The following is a 21,962-nucleotide window of genomic DNA, read 5'->3' as shown; positions in this document are numbered from 1 at the left end:
AGTAACCTTACAGGCTGTCCCAGCCCTCCCAGGAGAACCCTCCCTGAACACCAGCAGCTCCGTCTGATAACGCTGGGTCGGAAACCGTGGGAGGGATCGCACCTGTTTCACAGCCTTTGTCCAGAAGTGCAGGGGGAGAACTGGACCCACTCCTCAAAGTCCCAGTCTGCAAGCGAACCAACAGCGCTGTCCTTTCTCTGCTGAGATGCCAGCCTGGCCCGCCGGCTGCATCCTGCTCACTCGAGTTTGCTAGCTTGCTTACCCCAGCCTCCAGGTGGACTGACCGGGCACTGCCAGATCCATCCGTTCTACTGGACGCCCCACCTCAGTAAGCCTCGCTACCTCACCTACCACGTCTGAGATTCTTCCTTTACAGTCTCTTCCACCAGGCAACACGGTGAGATGCAGGGGTCCGAGGAGGGGCTCATAAGAGCAGGCCCCATGCTATTCAGACTTTCACACTCCAAAACTGTGAGCCTATCGAACCCCTCCCTTATAAAGCACCCAGACCCGGTACCTGTCATGCAAAGGGTACCGAGTGTCCCCATATCCATTGCGGAGCTCTGGGTCCAGCTCCCAGGCTGCCGTTAGTGCTGACCCCGGATCCCATCAATAGCATTCAGGCGGTGAAGGCCTGCTCAGCCCGAGAAACTGCTGGCAGGGCTGTGGGTGGCACAAAGCGGCCGGGCACCATGCCTGGTCTGTCTCGGGCTTACTCCAGGTCAGCCAGAGTCAGCCCAGCGCTGCAGCTGTCCCGCCCGGCTCCCAGGGCCCAGGATGGCAGCGCTACTTTTACCTAGGATCTTGCTGATGAGCCCGAAGCAAGGAGCCAGGAGCTTCTTCTGGGGTCTGTTTACCACCTCCCCCTCTCCTCCAGGACAAAGGATGGAGAGTCCTGGCAGAAGGGTTTGTGGGTGAAAATTAGCAAATTCTTCCCCAGATTTGCTGGTGCCGGGCAGATTAGGGGAGCTTCTCTTAGGGTGTGTCTGAGAAGGTTTTATGGCCCCATGTTATCAGGTCAGGTTACCCCTTTGAAGCAGAGGAGAGAGGATTCTCCTGGGAGCTCTCCTTGGGGGAAGGGCTGGGACCAGCTGGGAGGTCATCAGGGTCTGGGCAGGACCTTGAAGTGCAAGATGCCAGGCTTCTGGAGCTTCCGCAGTGGGTGCTGGTCTTCAGGCCTCACTCACACACACAGGCTCAACTTCTGACTTCCTACCTAACAGGTGCAGGGCCCCACGGCCTTGGACCGTCTTCTACTGCTTTCCCAGGCCCTAGCAGAGAGCTGGATCGGCAGTGGAGCAGCCAGGACTGGAGTTTGAGGGCAGCCTCTCAGGAGACCCATTCAGCCACAGGCAAAGGAGCTCAATGGCTCTTCCTTCCCATCTGCATTCCGTCTTTTTTTTTTTTTTTTTTTAAGATTTATTTATTTATTTATTTATTTATGAGGCAGAGAGAGAGAGGGAGAAACGGAATGAAAGAGAGATCTTCCATCTGCTGGGTCTCTCCTCACCAGGGCTGGGCTAGGCCAAAGCCAGCAGCCAGGAGCTTCTTCCCATGTGGGTGTAATTGTGATAGAGGCAGGCAGATAGGGTAAAACTGATTAGATTCGTAAACTGGAGACCACGCCCATCACTCCCCCCCCATCTCTTGCTCCTACCTGACCCTACCTGTATGCCCACCTGCCAATCAGATTACGTAACCACGCCCCCTTTGGGAGTAAATAAAAGGCCTGGAACACGGTCCCTCCCGCCGCCCCCCCCCCTCCGTGGCCCCAGCTGGCTCGGGGCTGACCTGCTCTCTCCTTTCCTGCCTGCATGCTTGCTCCACGTGGCTCGTGGCCTGTGGCCCATGGCCTGCTCTCTGCCTTTGCTTTGCTGCTGTGCTAAGCTACCTGTGGCTGCTCATAGCACACGCTCGCTCCACGTGGCTCCCTCCGGGCCTGCTCTCTGCCTGATATGGACCCAACTCAGCTTCGAGACTTCTCTTTCTTCCCTAAATAAAGCCCTCCCTTTCCTGCACATTTCTCTTGCTGAATAAAAAGCTTAAAAGCTGACCGTGTTGTCTGGTCTATTTGAGCCAGTCTTCAGAATTCTTGTCTGAATAAGTGGCAAGAACCCACAGGAGTATTAATATGGATAATCATTAATAAGCAGGACAATACAATTGGGCCATCCTCTGCTGCTTTCCCAGGCCATTAGCAGGGAGCTGGATCAGAACTGGAGCTGCTGGGACTCGATCCAAGGCCCATACACAGGATGCTGGCGTCGCAGGATGTGGCTTAACTGGCGATGCCACAGTGCCTGCCCCCTGCATTCATCTTCTAACTCCCAGAATACCCGGAGAGGCTCTGACAAATGTTCCACTCACATCCATTCTCCCTGCATTTTCCTAGCCATCTGGAAACAAAACAAACAACAAAACCCCCAGAAATTAGTCAGAGCATGAGGTCCAGGGACGACTTCCAGAGAACTGGGAGCGGCTGGGGAAGAGGAGCCAGCGTGTCCCTCTCTGCTCAGGAAATGCCAGAAAATGCCACGCTGGGAGCAGGGCTGGAGAGACGCTGGAAGAGGGAATGGAGTTGGGAGACGCGATGTAACGGCCTCTCTGGCCTTGCAAGCTGCTTCTCCTTCCAGCTGCAGCTTTATTCCAGGGGCAGTGAGTCACGCTTCTCAAATCCTGAAGCCACCACAGTTAAATTCCACATAGGGTCACCGTCATGGTGTCGATGTGCAAGTTCAGGCACTGCCGTGTCATTCTATCCAAATCCAAAGACTGAGTGAGCTCCGCGGTGAGGAGCTGATGGTGCAAGACTGGCGGCTGGGGCCGGGGAGCCAGGCCGCCTGGGTCTCTGTTCCTTGAAAAGCGTAACTGATCGAACGCGGCCGATCTGGGACTTGCAGATGGCATGCAATGAGTCACACCTGCATGGTAAGCAATGTGGTGCCTGGCAGAGAGGAAGCGCTCAGCTCAGTTGTCCAATCATGATAGGGAGAGGGGTATGTGCCCAGGATCTGTGGCCCACCGGAAGCCCTCGGGGAGTGAATCACAAGGGGCCACTCCCTTTGGGAGGAAGAAACTGGCTCCTGGCTTTCCATCCAGAACTTTTTATTTTTTTTAATATTTATTTATTTGAAAGGTAGAGTGAGAGAGAGAGAGAGGAGAGAGAGAAGGAGAGAGAGAGAGATATCTTCCATCAGCTGGTTCATGCCCCAAATGGCCACAACAGCCTGAGCTGGGCCAATCTGAAGCCAGAAGCCAGGAGCTTCTTCCGGATCCCCCACGTCGGTGCAGGGGCCCAAGGACTTGGGCTATCTTCTGCTGTTTTCTCAGGTCATAGCAGGGAGCTGGGCTGAAAGTGGAGGCCGGCTCACTTGGTTAATCCTCTGCCTGCGGCACAGGCATCCCATATGGGCGCCGGGTTCTAGTCCTGGCTGCTCCTCTTCCAATCTAGCTCTCTGCTGTAGCCCGGGAGGGTAGTGGAATATGGCCCAAGTGCTTGGGCCCCTGCACCTGTATGGGAGACCAGGAAGAAGCACCTGGCTCCTGGCTTCAGATTGGCACAGCGCTGACTGTAGCAGCCATTTGGGGAGTGAACCAACGGATAAGAAGACCTTTCTCTCTGTCTCTCTGTGTCTATTACTCTACCTGTCAAATAAATAAAAAAAGAAAGAAAGTGGAGCAGCTAGGACTCGAACTGGCTCCCATATGGGATGCCAGCGTCATAGATGGTGGCTTTACCCGCTACGCCGCAGCACCAGCCTTGTCCATCTGGAACTTATACACAGATCATCCAATCTCTTCTCTTCACAGAAGTAGGCAGGAGTCTTCCCTGGGTCATGTTTCCTTTAGTTGTTCCTCTCACTGGACTGCAGCTTAACCCACAGCACCGCAATGCCAGTCCCAAAGGGGATTTGAGTTCTAGAAAAAATTGCAAAGCAAGCGCTGCATTTTGTTTTTCCAAACTGTGTCAGAACTCATTCACTGCACGTGAAAGTGCACAGAGGGACAAACTCCCCGTGGCCCAGCCACTCCACGCCCACAGGCATGCCCTAGAGAAATGCTTGCTCCGATGCTCGGGAGACATTTACAACAAAGTTCACAGAAGCACTACGGTATTCAATTTATTTGAGAGGCAGAGAGAGAGAGAGAGAGAGAGAGAGCTCCCATGTACTGGTTCACTCTCCAAATGTTTGCAAAGGCCAGGGCTGGGTCAGACCAAAAGCTAAAAGCAGGGCGCTCTGTCCAGTCTCCCACAGGGAAGGCAGGGACCCAACTACTTGAGCCACGTCCTGCTGCCTCCCAGGGTGCACCTCAGCGGGAAGCTGGACTGGGCGTGCAGCGAGGACTTAAACACGGGATAGAGGATGCAGGTGCCCCAAGCACTGCCGTAACTGCTGGACCAAACACCAGCCTTGGTGGAGTCATAGGCAAGCAGAGAGGAAGGAGAGGAAGGGCTGGCTCTGTGGCAGAGTGAGTAAACCCGCCTGCTATGCTCGTGTCTCCTATGGGAGCCAGTTCCTGTCCCAGCTGCTCCACTTGCCATGCAGCTCCCTGCTGGTGCACCTGGGAAAGCACTGGAGGATAGGGTCCCTGCATCCATGTGGTCTGGAGACCTGGAGGAAGCTCCTAGCTCCTGGCTTCAGCCTTGCCCAGCCCTGGCTGTTACAGCCATCCGGGGAATGAATCAGCAAATGGAGGAAGGTTTCTCTCTCTCTCTCTCTTCTTGTCTCTCTAGTTCTGACTTTCAAATAACTAAATAACTTTTTAAAAATTTATTTGACAGGTAGAGTTTACAGACAGTGAGAGAGAGAGAGACAGAGAGAAAGGTCTTCCTTCCATTGGTTCACTCCCCAAATCAGCAGGAGCTATGCCAATCCGAAGCCAGGAGTCAGGAGTTTCTTCCTGGTCTCCCATGCGGGTGCAGGTGCCTAAGCACTTGGCCATCCTCCACTGCCCCCCCCACCCCCCCGGGCCACAGCAGAGAGCTGGACTGGAAGAGGAGCAACCGGGACTAGAACCCAGCACCCATATGGGATGCCGGCACCGCAGGCAGAGGATTAACCTAGTGCACCATGGCACCGGCCCCAATAAGTAATTCTTTAAAAAAAAAAAAAAAAGGAACAAAGAAGAGACAACGCAGATGTGAACGTGGACTATTCACGCAAACAGTACTGCAAACACACCACCTACAGCCATGCATTGGATCTCACAAACATCAAGCAGAGCAAAAATTTGCAGCAAAAGGTTAACAACAGTAGGATGCCACGTGTATATATACATAAATATGTAATGTTCAAAAAGCTACACAGTAAGGGAACAACGAACCCAAAATTTGGAGCAGGAGTTAGCTCTGGGGCCAGGGAGGAACTCAGGGGATGTTAGCACCGCTAATGCTCCACCTCTTAAGCTGGAGGTGGGTATGCGGACATGCTTAAACGCTTTGTAGTCTCTGGTGCAGACAAAAGGCTTCGTGATCAACACACACACACAAAACCCTCATACTCTGTAGGAACAGGGCCCATCCACCTGACCCCCAAGGGTCTTCTACACTCATCTGGGATCTTCCCTCCCGGGCCCCTCCTCCCACACTGGTTTCCTGGCTGGCTGGAGACAACTTCACAGAGTGTACATCCCTTTCTCAGCTGACCAGCGGTTTTACTGGAATTGGTAATCCAGGCAGTCATGGCTGCCCGCGGGGCTTCAAACTGGAGTATTCTTTTTTTTTTTTTTTTTTGACAGGCAGAGTGGATAGTGAGAGAGAGAGACAGAGAGAAAGGTCTTCCTTTTTGCCGTTGGTTCACCCTCCAATGGCCGCTGCAGCCGGTGCATCTTGCTGATTCGAAGCCAGGAGCCAGGTGCTTCTCCTGGTGTCCCATGCGGGTGTAGGGCCCAAGCACTTGGGCCATCCTCCACTGCACTCCCTGGCCACAGCAGAGAGCTGGCCTGGAAGAGGGGCAACCGGGACAGAATCCGGCGCCCCAACCGGGACTAGAACCTGGTGTGCCGGTGCCGCAAGGTGGAGGATTAGCCTGTTAAGCCATGGCGCCGGCCCAAACTGGGGTATTCTGAGAGCTTCGGACGCTCGTTCCTCCTCTCTACCCACCAGCGAGGCGAGTACCTTCCACCTGCTGGTGCAGTAAAGTTGCTCCCCACGCTTACGGAAAGTGGGGAACAAATAACCGCCTCCAAGTGTTAGGTAGGAAGTCAGATATGAGCTTACGTGTGTGACAAAGGCCTAAAGAAGAGACATCTATGTCCAGCATCTGCATCTGCATCTCAAAGTCATCCGATAAGGTTTCAGGGGCAGCCCGGCCTTTGCATCCTGCTCTGCCCCTTCCTACCTGATAACCTGGCAGGGGGGTCCCCGCCCCTTCAGCCTGATAACCTTCCAGACGTAGCCCAGTAACTGCATTTCAAATACCCTTCTGCGGATCCTAATTCTCCAGGGGGTCTTGCTCACCCTTCCTCTAAGCTCAGGAGGGCGCCAGCTAGGCTTCTTCCCATCAGATAGTTTCAGGGCAAAACTAAATCTTTTGTTTCGGGAGGAGATGTGTAAAGACAAAGACCCATCTCCTTAAAAACCCCCGGCCGGCCTCAACCTGACTGCGCACTCAGCCCTCTGCCTCTCTGCTGAGTCGCCCGCCTGCCTGCCCAGGTGTACTCTCTCCACTCAACCATGGAACCTCGCTCCGAGTGACTGGGCACTCTCTCAGGCCCTGTCTGGAGAGGTGCCCATCTGTTCTTACGGATGCCCCTTCCCTAATAAACTTTGCTATTTTACTTTTCCAATACTGTCTCACGCCTGAATTCTTTCTTGCCTGAAGACAAGAACCCTGCCATTCGCCGGTAACACATCTACATAAAATCCACCGCCTGCTAACAAAGCCGCAGTGGCCAGGGAGACAGGAGGGGTATCTAGGCACGTGGCAGCCTGCGAGTTTTGGAAGACCTCTGAGAGTGTTTCTGCCAATCATTAATATTTTGAGCTACAATTCGAGGTGGGAGTGCTGGCCCACGGCGCTGGGGGGGGCCGAGAGCAAGCTCTGCCTTTGATTTCCTGCTAGGTTCACTGGTTCTGGCCAGGGAGCAGGGACTCGCGCCCCGCCGCTGTCTTTATCTCTCTCTAACCATTTTAATGTCAAGATTGTTTGGAGCCTGTTCAGGGCCACACCTCAGACGACCCAGCTCCCAGGGTCTGATTTCCTCGGTTCTGAAGCCTGGCCGAGGCTGCCCGTTCACCGTGCTGCTGAGTCACGGGGCTGGGATGCTGGTGTCAAGCAGCCAAAAATGTCCGTGTCTCGCTGGGGAAGTCTCAAACCCAACTCACAACATTCATGTGCTCCCTAGCAAAACACCGCAAAGTCACCTCCTCCCTGGCTTCCTTGCTTTCCTTCCTCGTCCGTGGACTCAGATCCATCACCCAGGGCCGCAGGACCCATGCCAGTAGCCCTGGCGATTAAACACACAAAACACGAGAGGATGAGGCAGACAAGCAGTTCTGACAGTTGACCAGGAGAAAAATGGCAACTTCGGAACGTTTGAGCCAGTGCACGATACGGAGCCCTGGGTCATGGCTCAGGGGCCGGAAAAGCCAAAACTCAGGCCTCGCCGGGAGGGGGTGTGCGTGATTTTTTTTAGTCGCTGTGGGTTCTTCCTCGAGCAGAACCACCCCTGCCTGTAGTTCAGCTGTCAGATCGCCGTGGACAATTACCCGAGGCGACCTGAGCCACGAAGCCAGGGGGCTCCGGGCCGGCCTCGGGGCCGGGCAGGGGGCCAGGAAGGGACAGGGCCTCTCCCAGCACAAAGCGCACGGCCGGGCCGCGGAACGGTGCGGCAGGGACCGCCTCTCGCCCCGGGCGCGCGCCGCAGCGAGGACAGAAGGGCCAGGGTCACCTTGGCCGGCCGCTCGCGGCGGCAGGGCCCGGCGTGCGGCACCCGGCGTCTCGTCGCCGACGGGGTCTCCCGGGCCCCGGCGGGCGGGCGCCGAGGGCGGCACCGAGGACGCGGCCGGACGTGCGGCGCCCGAGCGACGCTGAGCGCGTGCGGGACTCGCAGTACGTGACGGAGGCCCGAGCGCTCATGCCCGCCGCGCCGTCCCGCCCCGCCTCAGGACGGCTCCCGGCTAGTGTCCCCGGAAGGGGCCTCGCCCGCACCCTGACACTGCCGATGGGCAATCGGGGGTCCCCGGGGCCGCCACCCCCCGTCCCCAGGCGGTCGCCCCCTGCTCCGCCGCGGCGGCGGCGGCGGCAGCCCCACCCGCCCCGGGAGGCGAGGGCCCGAGTGACGGCGCGCCCGGCCAACGGCGAGGCGGCGCCGAGGGGGCGTGCCCGGGAGGCGGGCAGTGGGCGGGGCCGCGGGGCGGGGCCGGAAGTCGGGCGGGCGGCGAGGAGACGGGGTCGGGGCACTCGGGGCGCGCAGTCTCACTCTGCGGACGCTCGCGGCGGTGTGTGCGGCAGCCTCTGCGTCTTCCCTGAGCCACAAGGTCCGGCGGCCAGGTCAGGGTTCCGGGGGCGGCCTGCGGGGGTGTCGGAGCCCGCGCGGACTGGGCTTCCCGGCGGGGGTCGGCGGCCACGCAGACGCAGGCCCCGCGTGGCGTGGAGGCTGGGCGGGGGCTGGGCCCGGCTCTCGTGGGGGCGCCCGGCCGTGCCTGCGACCTCGGAGGGAAGCCAGGTAACGGTACTTGGAGGCCCGGGCGCGGCCCACGCGGGCCCTGGGGGCGGCGGCAGTGGCGGCGTTGCGGGACAGACCCGTGGGCGCCGGCCCGTCCTAAAATGGAGGAAGGGGCCGGGTCCCCTCCCCCACCGGCGACCCGCCGGGGCCTCCGCGTGTCCCGCGCGCCGCCGCTGGCACGTGGGGCGGCGGGGACCGGGCCGGCCTCCGCGCGGCCGTGGGGCCCAGCCCAGCCCCTGCAGGGTCGCGTTTCTCCGCGATGTGAAGATGAGGCACGGTGTGTTCGTGTCCAGAGATAAATCGCTTTTCGTGATTCGGCCTATGTCGCAGGCAGGGCCGGCGTGCGGGAGACCGGTGCGTTTTGCATCGGCAAACAGCGTGGTGAAGCGGAAGTTACCCAGATACATAATTTGCTAAAACTAAAAAGTTACCTAAAATTTTAAAACTAGAAAATGAGTTTGAAACAGATTTGCCTTCTTGGGAACATACTAGATAAAACGTGGATACCTTTATCGTGACCGAGGAGTGAAACTCCGTTGTTGCACAGAAGTGGCTTCAATTTCTAATTTTGAAACTTAAAAGTAATGATGCCATTTGCTGCTCTGGAACATTCCAGAGAAGGTGTCAGGGGCCGGAGATCATGGCTTCTGCATACGAATTCAGTTCCTGTCTTGCACTTGAGTTCTGCAAGTTGCTCAATGAGTTTCTTCTTTGAAGAAGAAGAAAAGAGGAGGGGGCTTTTGTGGCATCGTTCTTTGTTGCTGCAAATCCACAAAATTTTTTAAGGTGTTTACTAAGGCGGTGTCTTCCCTTGAGGCACCCTAGTGTTCAAAGATAGATCTTTCCTCCATGCACAGATTACAACATTTCATAGTTACATTTTTTAAATTGAGGTAAAATGCCCTTTCAAAGATACCCAGCTCAGAGGTCATTATGGGCGTCTCCTATCTTGCTAAAGACCCAAACACTGGAGTTGAAGAGGCCCAGAAAGTGGCGGTAGCAAAGGTCAGCGCCCAGAGAGCTCAGTATCCCTCAGCCCTTCTGAGTGGGCGTCCACCAATCCAGACGCGTCAAATCTCATGTGATGAATCGGGCCCCGTTGTACTGGAAGCCAGGCCGCCTCGCCTCCGGCTTTGGCCTTGTTCCAGATGGTTTGCCAGTGGCCTGCCATTGCCATTTGCTCTTGGTCCTCTTAACTCCACGCCGACCCTCCAACTCCAGGCCGCATCGACGTGTTAATTCTTCAGTTGGATCGGATTTCTCCGAGGGGCACACGTTGTCAGGCTTTTTTGCTCATAGGCAAGACTTGAACCGTGGAAGTGAAGGCCTCCAGGATGGGGCCCCCCGTCCAGATTGGATGGAGCGATGCCTCCAGCCTCCCGCCCCTAACCCTAACCTGCCTTCCTGCAGCCAGCATTCAGGCCAGTGCAGATTCCGCCTGGTCCAGGAACCCTCGAGTGAATGAGCAAATGCTGTGTAGTGGTTTATGGGAAATAAAAACTGTGTTTCCCCGCAGAAATTCACCATGTCTATTCTCAAGATCTGTGCCAGGGAGATCTTTGACTCTCGCGGGAATCCCACCGTTGAGGTTGATCTCTACACCTCCAAAGGTACGTGCGCCTCAGTTTCCACACTCCATTTTGAAGATTTGCTTACAAATTATGGGTGGGGTGCCAGCAGGATGGTTGCTTCACTTCCAATCCAGCTTCCTGCTAGTGCACCTGGGAGGCAGTGGAAGATGGCCCCAAAGTGCTTGGGTCACTGCCACCCACATGGGAGACCCAGTTGGAGTTCCAGGCTCCTGGCTTCGACCCAGACCAAACAGACCTGGCTGTTGCAGTCATTTGGGGAATGAACCAGCAGGTGGAAGATCTCTCTCCATCTCTGCCTTTCAAATGAGTAAATGAACCTTTGAAAATAAAACAAAAACTTGTTTAAAAATGATGGAGGATGGACATTGTGGAGCAGCAAGTTAAGCTTCCTCTTGCCGTGCCCGCATCCCAGTTGGATTACCTGGTTGGAGTTCAGGCTGCTCTGCTGGTGAGCCAGGGTCCTGCTGGTGTGCCTGGGAAAGGCAGCAGGTCCTGCTCCAGAGCTTCCGCCACTCCCTGCCACCCACTAGGAGATCTGTGTGGAGTTTCTGGCCTGCCCCAGCCCTGGTGCTGCAAGCATTTGGGCAATAAATGAGTACATGGAAGATTCTCTCTCTCTCTCTCTCTCTCTGTTACGCTGTGTTAGGCATGAAAAATTCTTGCTGTAGACACTTTTCTTTCTGCTCTGCACATGCTGACAGGCTGTGATTTCTGGCTGGCGGTGGTGTGGAGATTGTAGGACAGAGCCTTTGTCTCACAGATTCTTGGCATTTAAAACAAAACCTGTGCCCTGTGAGCTCCTGGGTCAGTTGGCTGTGGGGGAGGGGCTGAGGTATGGCATGCCCACGCCCGAATTGGCAGATGTGTGGCTGGATCCTTCCTGGATGAGGCAGGAGGTGCGGGAGTGCAAGCCAGTGTCCCTATAGCACTCCTGGATTAAGGGCTATTGACCTGGGGTTCTGGGGAAGTCTAGGGCTCTGATGTTTCCTGGCCGTAAGTCTCTGCAGTGTGCCATGGGAAAAGCCACAGAATGAGGGCTTTCCCCTCCTTTTTTTTTTTTTTTTTACAGGCAGAGTGGACAGTGAGAGAGAGACAGAGAGAAAGGTCTTCCTTTTGCCGTTGGTTCACCCTCCAATGGCCGCCGCGGTAGGCGCGCTGCGGCCGGCGCACCGCGCTGTTCCGATGGCAGGAGCCAGGTGCTTCTCCTGGTCTCCCATGGAGTGCAGGACCCAAGCACTTGGGCCATCCTCCACTGCACTCCCTAGCCACAGCAGAGAGCTGGCCTGGAAGAGGGGCAACCGGGACAGGATCGGTGCCCCGACCGGGACTAGAACCCGGTGTGCCGGCGCCGCAAGGCGGAGGATTAGCCTAGTGAGCCGCGGCACCGGCCTCCCCTCCTTTTTTTAAGAAGAAAATCTGCTGCCTTTTCAGCCCTGGTTACTTCCAGTAATTCCCCCGCTGTTTCATGAACGGGCTGGGGCGAGGCTGGGAAAGCGGCTTCGGGCAGTCACTGAGCGGAGCCCGCTGGCCCGGCAGGGCTGAGTCACCGTGAGTCAGCCTGCAGCAGAGCAGGAGGAGGACTTTCTTCTTCTCTGTGTATTGCCGCCACATCCCTGCCCCCAGCTCCCTTCAGATGGAAAATTCCTTAGAGCTGCTGGTGGGTTCCCGAGGCTGCCTGTGCGTCCCTCTCCCCTAAACCGGAGGTCTTGACGCCCCACCTCGCGCTTTGTCCAGCGGTGGCCGTGTCTGGGCTGCAGCACGGGTCTGGTTCCTGGATGCAGGATTGTGTCCTAGTGATGTGAACACTGCACCCTTTGTCTTTATTCCTGTTCCCCCTCAGCCAGTTTGCCTGGGGGCGGAGACCCCAGACTGGTGGTCATTGCAGTCTAAACCGAGGCAAATGACCAGCGGCTCCTCCCGAGCTGACGAAGTCCCCGCTTGGCCTTTCTAGCTGAGCACAGCTCCGAGGGCACCGCCGATCCCCTCCCTGGCTTGGGCCCAGGCCAGCTTCAGGCTCCCCAGCCTCCCCTGTGAGACTGCCTGTCAGCGAGGTCCCCGGGGCCTGTGTGCACCTGGGACTTGAGCTAGGGAAGTGCTGCACTGCAGAATGGTGGAAACGTGACCATTACCACACTGTTTCCTGTGTGTGGGAGGGGATCCGGGCTGCCATTTTCACTGTTTCTTCTTTTGTAAGATTTTATTTGAAAGGTGGAGAGACAGAGATCTCATATCTGCTGGTTCACTTCCCTACATGGCCGCAAGGGCTGGGGCTGGACCAGTCTGAAACCGGGAGCCTGGAACTGTGTCGGGGTTCACCACGTGGGCGGCAGGGGCCGAGGACTGAGACCTCTGTCTGCTGTTCCCCAGATGCATTAGCAGGGAGCTGGACTGGAACTGGCACTTAGGGGATACCGGTGCCACCAACGCGCCGCAGCATCAGCCCCCATCACCACATTTCTTAATTGTTCCTGTTTTCTCCTCATCTAGGTCTTTTCCGAGCTGCTGTGCCCAGTGGTGCTTCAACTGGAATCTACGAAGCCTTGGAGCTGCGGGACAATGACAAGACTCGCTACATGGGGAAGGGTAAGGCCTGGACCCACAACCCAGCCTCTGCTTCCAGCCCCGCTCCGGCCTTCCGCACGACCTGCATACTCCTGGGGGGGCCTTGCGCGGGGTAGTGGTAGACCCACTGTCACGGTGCCCCAGCATGTGGAGAGCAGGCCCGGGGGGCACAGATCCCAAGGCTCCAAAGCCTGTAAACCCAGGCCGGGAGTTCCATTGCTCATTGCTGTGGGCAGCTGTCTCCAGCCTTGATTGGGCCCAGGGTGGGAAGTGGTCCTGTTAACTAATGCCATCTCTTGCCCAGGGGTCTTCCCCTTTGCCCAGCAGGGCTTCTGGGTCCGGCCCACCATTCCCCTCCACAGGGCCTAGGGAGGGCAGCTTGTGGCCTACTGCCGGGAGTAGGTAGGTTTCTGCTGGGGGTCGACAGAGGGGCTGCCAAGTGGCAGGGTCCCCCTCAGGTGCTGAGCTGTCTGTATTGACATAGCTTCCGCTCTTCTGGAGATGGAGCCGTGTGGCCCATTCACAGGAAGCATGTGAGGCCGTCCCACGTGTGTTCCACAGTGGGTGGCGTTAGCACCCTGGGAGGGGTTCCTGGGCCTCCAGAGGGCCCCCAGTGCGTCAATGCAGCACGCCTGTGGTGGTCAGTTTCAGGGAAGTAGGGAGAAAGTCAAATGGCTGCCGGGCAGGGGCATCACAACCGCCGGTGAGAGGCCGGGCGGCGCCTGCATGTGCACGGCTGGCCCGCGGGCGGGGGCCTTGCTCTCGCTGGAGCAGGGTGGTGCCATGCCTTGAGGGCAGGAGCCAGCGTGCACCCAGACGGGCGCTCCGGCCCCTGCGGCGCCCTCCTGCCTTCCTGTTTCCTCGCCTTTTCTCACTCTGTGTGCTTCACAGCCTGTTCTCTTCTGAGTCTCTCTTTTTCCTTCTCTGTCCTCTGGACTGGGCAGGCGTCTCCAGACCCGTTAAGTATATTAATGAGTTCCTGGCACCAGCCCTGTGCACTCAGGTAACAACCGGAAGTCCTTGAGTCTGTGCAGCTGGTATCCCAGTGCATGGTCTTGCAGACTAACCTCCAGCCGGGGAATTGAACGGGGGCTCTGTGTGTGGCTCTAACCCCTGGGGGTCCTCGGTAAGAGCGCTCAGCCTCCAGGGGAGGGGGTGGGGTTTTCAAGCAGTGGTCCCACGGCAGGTCTCTGGTGGGCTTCTGGGACAGCAGCCTCAGTAGATCTCTAGCAGTGCTGCTCAAGCCTCCTGTTTTGAATTAATGTCAGTAATTTGGTTTGATTGTTCCTTCTAGGTGTCTCAAAGGCTGTTGAGCACATCAATAAAACTATTGCGCCTGCCCTGGTTAGCAAGGTAGGACCTCCTCCTGATAACTAATGTCTATTGATGCCACCAGAGCGTCCCTCAGGCCCCGGGCCTTCCCTCTTCACAGAAGAGCTTACTCTGAGAGCTGCAGAAGCCGGTTGGGGTCCCTGTCTGCATGCCGTCACGCTAACCTGCCCATGGCCTGTGTGTCCCCTGTCGGCACGTGGAGCTGGAGTGGAGCAGTGGGGGGCAGGAGTGTCCACGGTGGCTAATTTTGCATGACCTTTGGAAGTTTCTGCTGGATCCCTACTGACTGTTTTTTCAGTAAATAAAATCTTGAAACCTCAGCACTCAAACTGTTGAGTAGAGCAGCCCTAGGTAGAACACGGCCAGGGCCCTGGCGACCCAACCGCCTGAGCCGAGCGGTTGGTGTCTTCGTGCTCCCTGTGGTGCTCCCTAGTGGGAGCAGTCGCAAGAGTCACCTGTGCCGCAGCGGGAGCTGAGGCGCTGTTGTCCTCATTGTCCATGTCCCAGCTTGCTCATCAGGGCTGGCCTCTGTGGTTCTCAGTAATTGGTCCCTGTCCAGCCGGTCCCCAGGCAACATTCCTTGTTACTGCTCTGCCTGCACATGCCCATTGTGCCAGTCTTTCATGCACACCTTGTTCTGTGTCCCTTTGTGCCCACACGTGGCATGACTGACATTCGAGCAGGGCTTCCCTGGGCGTCCTTTTCCCTTGGGGGAACACACTTCAACCTGACCGGGAGGTCAGTCAGGACCCTGGCAGCTTGGGCAGCTGCTTGCTGGTTGCAGAGCTGCCTGTCGGGACAGCAAGAGATGCCAAACTGTCACCAGGACCTGAGGCAATTTCAGAGGGAACATTAGATGTGAAGTCATGTGTTACCATGTTCAGTTAAAGATAAATACTAGTTTTTATTGAAAATCAATTTGGGGACTGGCATTGTGGCATTGCAGGTAAAGCCCACCACCTGTGATGTTGGCATCCCATATGGTTGCCAGTTCAAGACCCAACTGTTCCACTTCAGATGCAGCTCCCCAATAATGCACCTGGGGAAGCAGTGGAGGACGCCCCAAGTGCTCAGGCCCTGCCAACCATGTGGGAGACCTGGAGAGAAGCTCCTGGCGCCTGGCTTTGGCCTGGCTCAGCTCCAGCCATTGTGACCATTTAGGGAGTGAACCAGCAGATGGAAGATCTCTATCCCTGTAACTTTTATTTTTTTTCCGTTCAAAAGATTTACTTATTTATTTGAAAGGCAGAGTTAAAGAAAGAAGGGAGAGTCAGGGGTCTTCCATCTGCTGGTTCACTCCCCAAATTGCCACAGTCAGTCTAGGCCGGGTCTCCCACGTGGCTGCAGGGCTCCAAGGACTTGGCCCATCCTTTGCTGCCTTCCCAGCCATTAGCAGGGAGCTGGATCAGAAGTGGAGCAGCTGGGATTCAAACCAGCACCCATATGGGATGCCCGCACTGCAGACTGTGGCTTTAGCCCACTGCACCACGTCGCTAAACCTGCCTTTCAAATAAAATCTTGATCCATTTGAAGCGGTTATTTTGATCAGACACCTTCGATGCCTTCAGAAACTCCCACTTGCCTCCCTGTGCAGGGGAGGGATTGGCTGCAAAGCCATCCTTGGTGGGGCTCAGCCCTGGGAGTGAGCCATGTGTGTGGTGACTCTGGACTCCAGTCGCACAGCCCTGGCTGTCACTGCCGCCTGGAGCTGTCGCTGATGAGCACGGACGGCGGATCTGTGGCTCCCGTTCTCCCCCCCTTGCCTGTGAAACAATCTGAGAGTGGCCTTGGCCTTGGCCTTGCAGTGCAGAGTTCACAGGTTCCGTGGCAGGAGAGCAGGGCTGTGCAGACGGTGGCATCTGCCCTCCAGGCCTCACCTCCCTGTCTTACAGAAGCTGAGCGTCGTGGAGCAGGAGAAGATCGACAAGCTGATGATCGAGATGGACGGGACAGAGAACAAATGTGAGGGCTCGAGCTGGCATCGTGCCGGGGAGGTGGCGGCACTGAGGCTGAAGGTCGGCCTGGCTGCTAAGAAGCGCCTCAGTGTGACTTTGTTCTGTTGCAGCCAAGTTTGGTGCAAACGCCATCCTGGGGGTGTCCCTTGCTGTCTGCAAAGCTGGCGCCGTGGAGAAGGGGGTGCCCCTGTACCGCCACATCGCTGACTTGGCTGGGAACTCGGAAGTCATCCTGCCAGTCCCCGTGAGTAGGGCCCAGGGGGGCTTTGCAAGCCAGGAAGTGGAGCCCAGAAGCTACCTCGGCCTTGACTCTCAGCCCAGCAGATGAGGCAGGCTCTGGGTCTCTGCCCTTTGCTAAGCGTGACCCTGCCCAGGTCCTTTATGTTTTATGGCAATGCATTCCTTGTCACCTGCCAGTAGCACACGCCTCTCCTGATAGCAAATTCTGCAGTTCTCGGGGACCCATCGAGCATTCCACAGCCACCCCGGCCCTGCCCTGGGCTCAGCTGTGAACCGGTGTTGGGTGGGAGGGGCTGCCTGCTCACCAGGACTTGGACCCGCTGCCAAGCCACTGCGCTCCTCCTTCCCCAGGCATTCAACGTCATCAACGGCGGCTCTCATGCCGGCAACAAGCTGGCCATGCAGGAGTTCATGATCCTGCCCATCGGTGCAGCCAACTTCCGGGAAGCCATGCGCATCGGGGCTGAGGTTTACCACAACCTGAAGAACGTCATTAAGGAGAAATACGGGAAAGATGCCACCAACGTGGGGGATGAAGGCGGATTTGCTCCCAACATCCTGGAGAATAAAGAAGGTAGAGGCACAGGAAGATGGCCTGAGCCGGGCTGGGAGCACTGTCCACCCCCCACCCCCAGCGTGCCTCTGGGAACGGGCTCGAGACCCTGCAAACAGGGCTTTGGGGCACAGTGGGAGCTTGTCAGTCTGACGTCTGAATGGCCTGGTGGCTGCACGTGAGGCTTGTTGGGTGGACAGGCGGTCGGTTCCCCTTCCTGTTCTGCAGTGGCCCCTGGTCCAGGGATGGGATTGGCAGCCGTTGCAGTGCGTTCAGCTGCAGTCATTTTTTTTTTTTTTTAAGATTGATTTATTTGCAAGTCAGAGTTACACAGAGCAAGAAGAGGTAGAGAGAGGTCTTTTATCTGCTGGTTCACTCCCCAGTTGGCTGAGATGGCCAGAGCTGGACTGATCTGGAGCCAGGAGCTTCCTCCAGGTCTCCCGCATGGGTGCAGGGCCCCAAGCACTTGGGCCATCCTCCACTGCTTTCCCAGGCCATAGCAAAGAGCTGGACAGGAAGTGGAGCAGCCGGGTGTCGAGCCGGCACCCATGTGGGATGCCTGAGCTTCAGGCCAGGGCGTTATCCTGCTGTGTTACAGCACCGGCCTGCAGTCATCCTTGGTTGGCTGTGAGGTCTGGGGCGTGGTTAAATGTGAGGATTGTGTGGAAGGTGTCTGAGGACAAGAGTCAGTCACTGCCGAGTTATTTTAGAAAGGTAACGTCCCATAAACCCATATACTTACTTATGTGTCGAATATGAATATATTAAAAGAATAAGAAGTGTGTGAGCACATTTCTATGGCTTTTAAGGCAAACTAGTAAAAGGAAGGAATTACTTGTCCTGCTTTTTGGCTCAGTCCTAGCAGGTTGCTTGCTCACCGTTGTTGATGGACAGAGTGGCCGTGCCCCTGGTGTAGCCATGCAGCTCGGGTGTTTGATGCATCTGACGCCAGCCCGGCGGCCCGGGCCTGCATTCCTGGACGTGGAGCTGACTGTCCAGGGTTCTCTGGAATCCCGGCCTTTGCTCTATTTAAAGCCTGTCCCCAGGACAGCTGATGTCAGCCGCTCACTGTAACTGTATCGTGGCCGGCACAGCTGTCCAGGCACTAAATCTGGGGGCACCGGTCGGTGAGGAAGCTGCGGCTCTGAGTCGGTGCTGACTTGCCCACTTTGGGGCACCGGGGCCCAGAGGCAGCGACCCACCCGTTAACCCACACTCCATCTCCTCCCAGCCCTGGAGCTGCTGAAGAATGCCATCGCGAAGGCTGGCTACACTGACAAGGTGGTCATTGGCATGGACGTGGCCGCCTCCGAGTTCTTCAGGTCTGGCAAGTATGACCTGGACTTCAAGTCTCCCGATGATGCCAGCAGGTACATCACCCCCGACCAGCTGGCCGACCTGTACAAGTCCTTCGTCAGGGACTACCCAGGTGAGTGCCCGTGGCAGCTCCCGCCTCCGGCCGCTGTGCCGCAGTTGTGGGGGAGGCGTGGTGAGGCCTGGGGACCAGGACCGTGCTCTCACGAGATGCGTCTCCTTTCCCCAGTGGTGTCCATCGAAGACCCCTTTGACCAGGATGACTGGGAAGCTTGGCAGAAGTTCACGGCTAGCGCAGGCATCCAGGTGGTAGGGGACGATCTCACGGTGACCAACCCCAAGCGGATTGCCAAGGCCGTGGACCAGAAGTCCTGCAACTGCCTCCTGCTCAAGGTCAACCAGATCGGCTCCGTGACCGAGTCCCTGCAGGCGTGAGTGTCTGCCCCAGGGGGTGGCTGGTGGCTCCGAGCTGAGCTGTGCGTCCTGCCGCCTGTAGTCGTGACGCCTCCCATGTGAACTCCAGGGGGCTTTTATTTTTTTATTTTTTGACAGGCAGAGTTAGACAGTGAGAGAGAGAGACAGAGAAAGGTCTTCCTTTTTCCGTTGGTTTACCCCCCCCCCCCCAAGTGGCTGCTATGGCCAGCGTGCTGCACCGATCAGGAGCCAGGTGCTTCCTCCTGGTCTCCCATGTGGGTGCAGGGCCCAAGGAGGTGGGCCATCTTCTACTGCCTTCCCGTGCTACAGCAGAGAGCTGGACCGGAAGAGGAGCAACCGGGACTAGAACCCGGGGTACCGGCGCCACAGGCGGAGGATTAGCCTAGTGAGCCATGGCGCCAGCAGGCTTTTATTTTTTATTAAAGATTTATTTATTTGAAAGGCATAAAAAGAGGCCTTCTCTCCAATGGTTCACTCCCCAAAATGGCTGCAACAGCTGGAGCTGAGCCCATCAGAAACCAGGAGCCCCAGGACCACCTTCTGGGTCTCCCGTGTGGGTGCAGGTGCCTGAGGACTTGAGCCATTTTCCACCGCTTTCCCAGGCCATACAGAGCTGAATCAGAAGTGGAGCAGCTGGGAGTTGAACTGGTGCCCGTGTGGGATGCCAGCACTGCAGGTGGCAGCTTTACCTGCTACACCACAGCGCCGGCCCCTCCAGGGCAGTGGTAGCACGAGGGTCAGGGTGTTGAGTGGTGGGCTGATCCTGGCTCCTTTATGGCCTGAACATCTGATGCAGGAGTCAGTGGATGAGTGCCAGGAGGGGCTCTGTCAGTCGTCTCTGCCCTCAGGAGGCTGAGCCCAGTGTTGGAACCACGGCCAGGGAGCCCTTCCGGCTGTGCCCAGGCCTTTGGTCATGGTGTCAGGAAATGAGGTCATGCCCTGGGGTTGTCTGCTTCCAGGTGCAAGCTGGCCCAGTCCAATGGCTGGGGCGTCATGGTGTCTCATCGTTCTGGGGAGACCGAGGACACCTTCATTGCTGACCTGGTGGTGGGGCTGTGCACCGGGCAGGTAAGGGGCGGCTCCTCTCTGTCCTCAACTTCCTGGGAAGGCCCGGTGGGGAGGGGGCCGCTTCTCGGGAGTGGGAGTCATGTCTGTCTGACTTTTTCCTCGTGTCCGCCTGTAGCTACCGGGCTTGACAGTTGCCCCCTGAACACCAAGGGGGCACAGGGGCACAGCTTTTCCTGCTTCCCAGGTCCCAGAGCCTCCTTGAGAAACTCCTGTCTGCCGTGGTGCCCTCTCCTTGCCCGATAGCCCGTGTAGCTCCCGCATCCACTGCAGCCAGCCTGACCTTTGTTGTCTCCTTCCAGATCAAGACTGGTGCACCTTGCCGATCTGAGCGTTTGGCCAAGTACAACCAGCTCCTCAGGTATGACGCGTTCCCAATAACGTAGGGCAGCCACTAGGGGTTCTGCCCTCTGCCAGGAACCCCCGGCTCTGGGGTGGGCACAGGTTGGGGTGTGGCACGCCGAGCCAAGGCCCAGCAGTCAGGCGTGGACTAAAGGGCTCCTGGCAGCAGCTGCCCGAGGTGCTGATCTGTGCAGTGCTGCCATCTTGTGGTGAGAGAACAGGACACCTTAACAATTCAGCCATAGCCTTACAGCTAGCGGAGATTAGTGATTCCTGTTTTAGCTCATTGATCCTTGTCTTGGGTTGAGGGCACCAGGGCGTAAGGAGATGAAGCAGCCTGCAAAGTGTCAGATGTCCTGGTTCCCCCTTCCTGTCTGCTCGTGTCCTGGGCAAGCCCCTAGACGTGGAAGATTGCCCTGTGTTAGTGGCTATTGTAGACTCGGGAAGAGCACATCCACTTCATAAGTTTTATTGTTTTTAAAGGCTTATTTATTTATTTATTTGAAAGGCAGAATTACAGAGAGGGAGAAACAGATCGCCCATCCACTGGGTCGCTCTCCCACATGGGTGGCAGGGGCCCAAGCACGCGGGCCATCTTTTACTGCTTTCCCAAGTGCATTAGGGAGCTGGAGCAGCTGGCATTGCAGCTGATGGGCTAACCCACTGCCCTGTTTCATAAGTTCTTGTGTCCTGTCCCTTCATGCTGGAGACTTCCAGACACGCTCAGCAGGGCGAACACAGGAAGCACTCCCTTTCCCCACCCCCTGGGTATAAGGCTTGCCATGCACTTTCTGTTTTTGCTGGAACATTTCAGAGTCATTTTACTTGTGAATGTATTTTGGGGGAGGTCTTGTTTTAACATAGCCGAGATCAGTAGTCGCTCTGCAAGGTGAGAACCAAGTCTTCACTCCGCCGATTGTCTCTCCCTGCCCTCATCATCGCCCTGTTTATTCCCAATGTTGTGTAGAAGCTGGACGGTCCTATCATTGCATGTTTAAAAAGTGGGGTCATTCATATTCCAAAAGCCAGTCCAGAGCATGGGGGAGCAGGGACAAGGAGGGCTGACCCGGCAGGAAGGGCAGCAGAGTGCTGGGCTGTTCCAGCCACTCAGAAGCTGGACTAATTGGAGGGTTCTGGGCCTCACCTGTAGGGGGCAGCCTTGTACCGCATTGAGATTTGAGTTTTTCTTCTCTTCCTTTCCAGAATTGAAGAGGAGCTGGGCAGCAAGGCCAAGTTTGCCGGCAGGAACTTCAGAAACCCCCTGGCTAAGTAAGCTGTGGCCCAGTGAGCCTGAGCCGTCAGCCCCCAGCCGGCTGATGGGATCCTGCCCGACGATGGTGCAGGCAGCGCCAGGCCCCCGACCAGTGCTCGCTGGGGCCTGCAGTAGTTAGCTCCCCTCTCCTGCCACTGCTTCCTTAGAACTTGGGCAGAAGCCAAGCTCGACCAGCTGGACCCCTGTTGGGAACCCTAGCCCTGTAGTACGTCATCGTTCCTCACCTGCTTCCAGCCAGCGCCGGGAGCTGCGTTCTCCTCCACTGTCATCTCCGAGGTCGAGGTCCCCACAGGCAGCATCTGTGCAAAATAAAGAGCCTCAGTGACTGTGACGGGGCTGTGTGTGGGCGGGGCTGTGGGCCACTGCGGGGAGACTGCTCCTGGCCAGTGTTCGGGGCAGGGCAGGAGTGGGTGGGCTTTGGTCATGGTCAGAGCCAAGAAGAGGGGTCCAGAGGACCTTCACATAGGTTCTTGGGAAGGGGCGTTGAGGTCAAAGGTGGGAGGACAAGGGAGGTCCCTGGACCCCTTGCCCTGGCCTGCAGGGCTTGTTTGCTCAGAGCCAGCTTGGGGGTGGGGGTGGGGTCCGACCCCTGGAGGGCAGTAGGGGAGGGTCTCCAGGCCTTAGGTGGG

General features: G+C 57.2%; 1 protein-coding gene across 2 annotated transcripts; it reads left to right on the top strand.

The window, feature by feature from the left end:
• The first annotated feature begins 8,386 nt into the window (after positions 1-8,386).
• On the top strand, positions 8,387-21,664 carry ENO1 (enolase 1). Of its 2 annotated transcripts, none has more exons than XM_062190381.1 (12): positions 8,387-8,482; positions 10,187-10,280; positions 12,750-12,845; positions 14,119-14,177; positions 16,049-16,118; positions 16,222-16,355; positions 16,703-16,925; positions 18,136-18,333; positions 18,448-18,649; positions 19,613-19,721; positions 20,021-20,079; positions 21,264-21,664. In XM_062190381.1, exons 2-12 carry the CDS (start codon positions 10,196-10,198, stop codon positions 21,331-21,333), a joined length of 1,305 nt encoding a protein of 434 aa, XP_062046365.1. In that variant the 5' UTR covers positions 8,387-8,482; positions 10,187-10,195; the 3' UTR covers positions 21,334-21,664. The 2 variants fall into 2 exon arrangements, with proteins under 2 accessions (XP_062046365.1, XP_062046364.1); XM_062190380.1 differs by having other exon boundaries at positions 8,391-8,495.
• The last annotated feature ends 298 nt before the right edge of the window (positions 21,665-21,962 follow it).

Source organism: Lepus europaeus, chromosome 5 (genome assembly GCF_033115175.1).
Source record: "Lepus europaeus isolate LE1 chromosome 5, mLepTim1.pri, whole genome shotgun sequence".
Taxonomy (NCBI): domain Eukaryota; kingdom Metazoa; phylum Chordata; class Mammalia; order Lagomorpha; family Leporidae; genus Lepus; species Lepus europaeus.
This window is presented reverse-complemented; position numbering and strand designations above follow the sequence as displayed.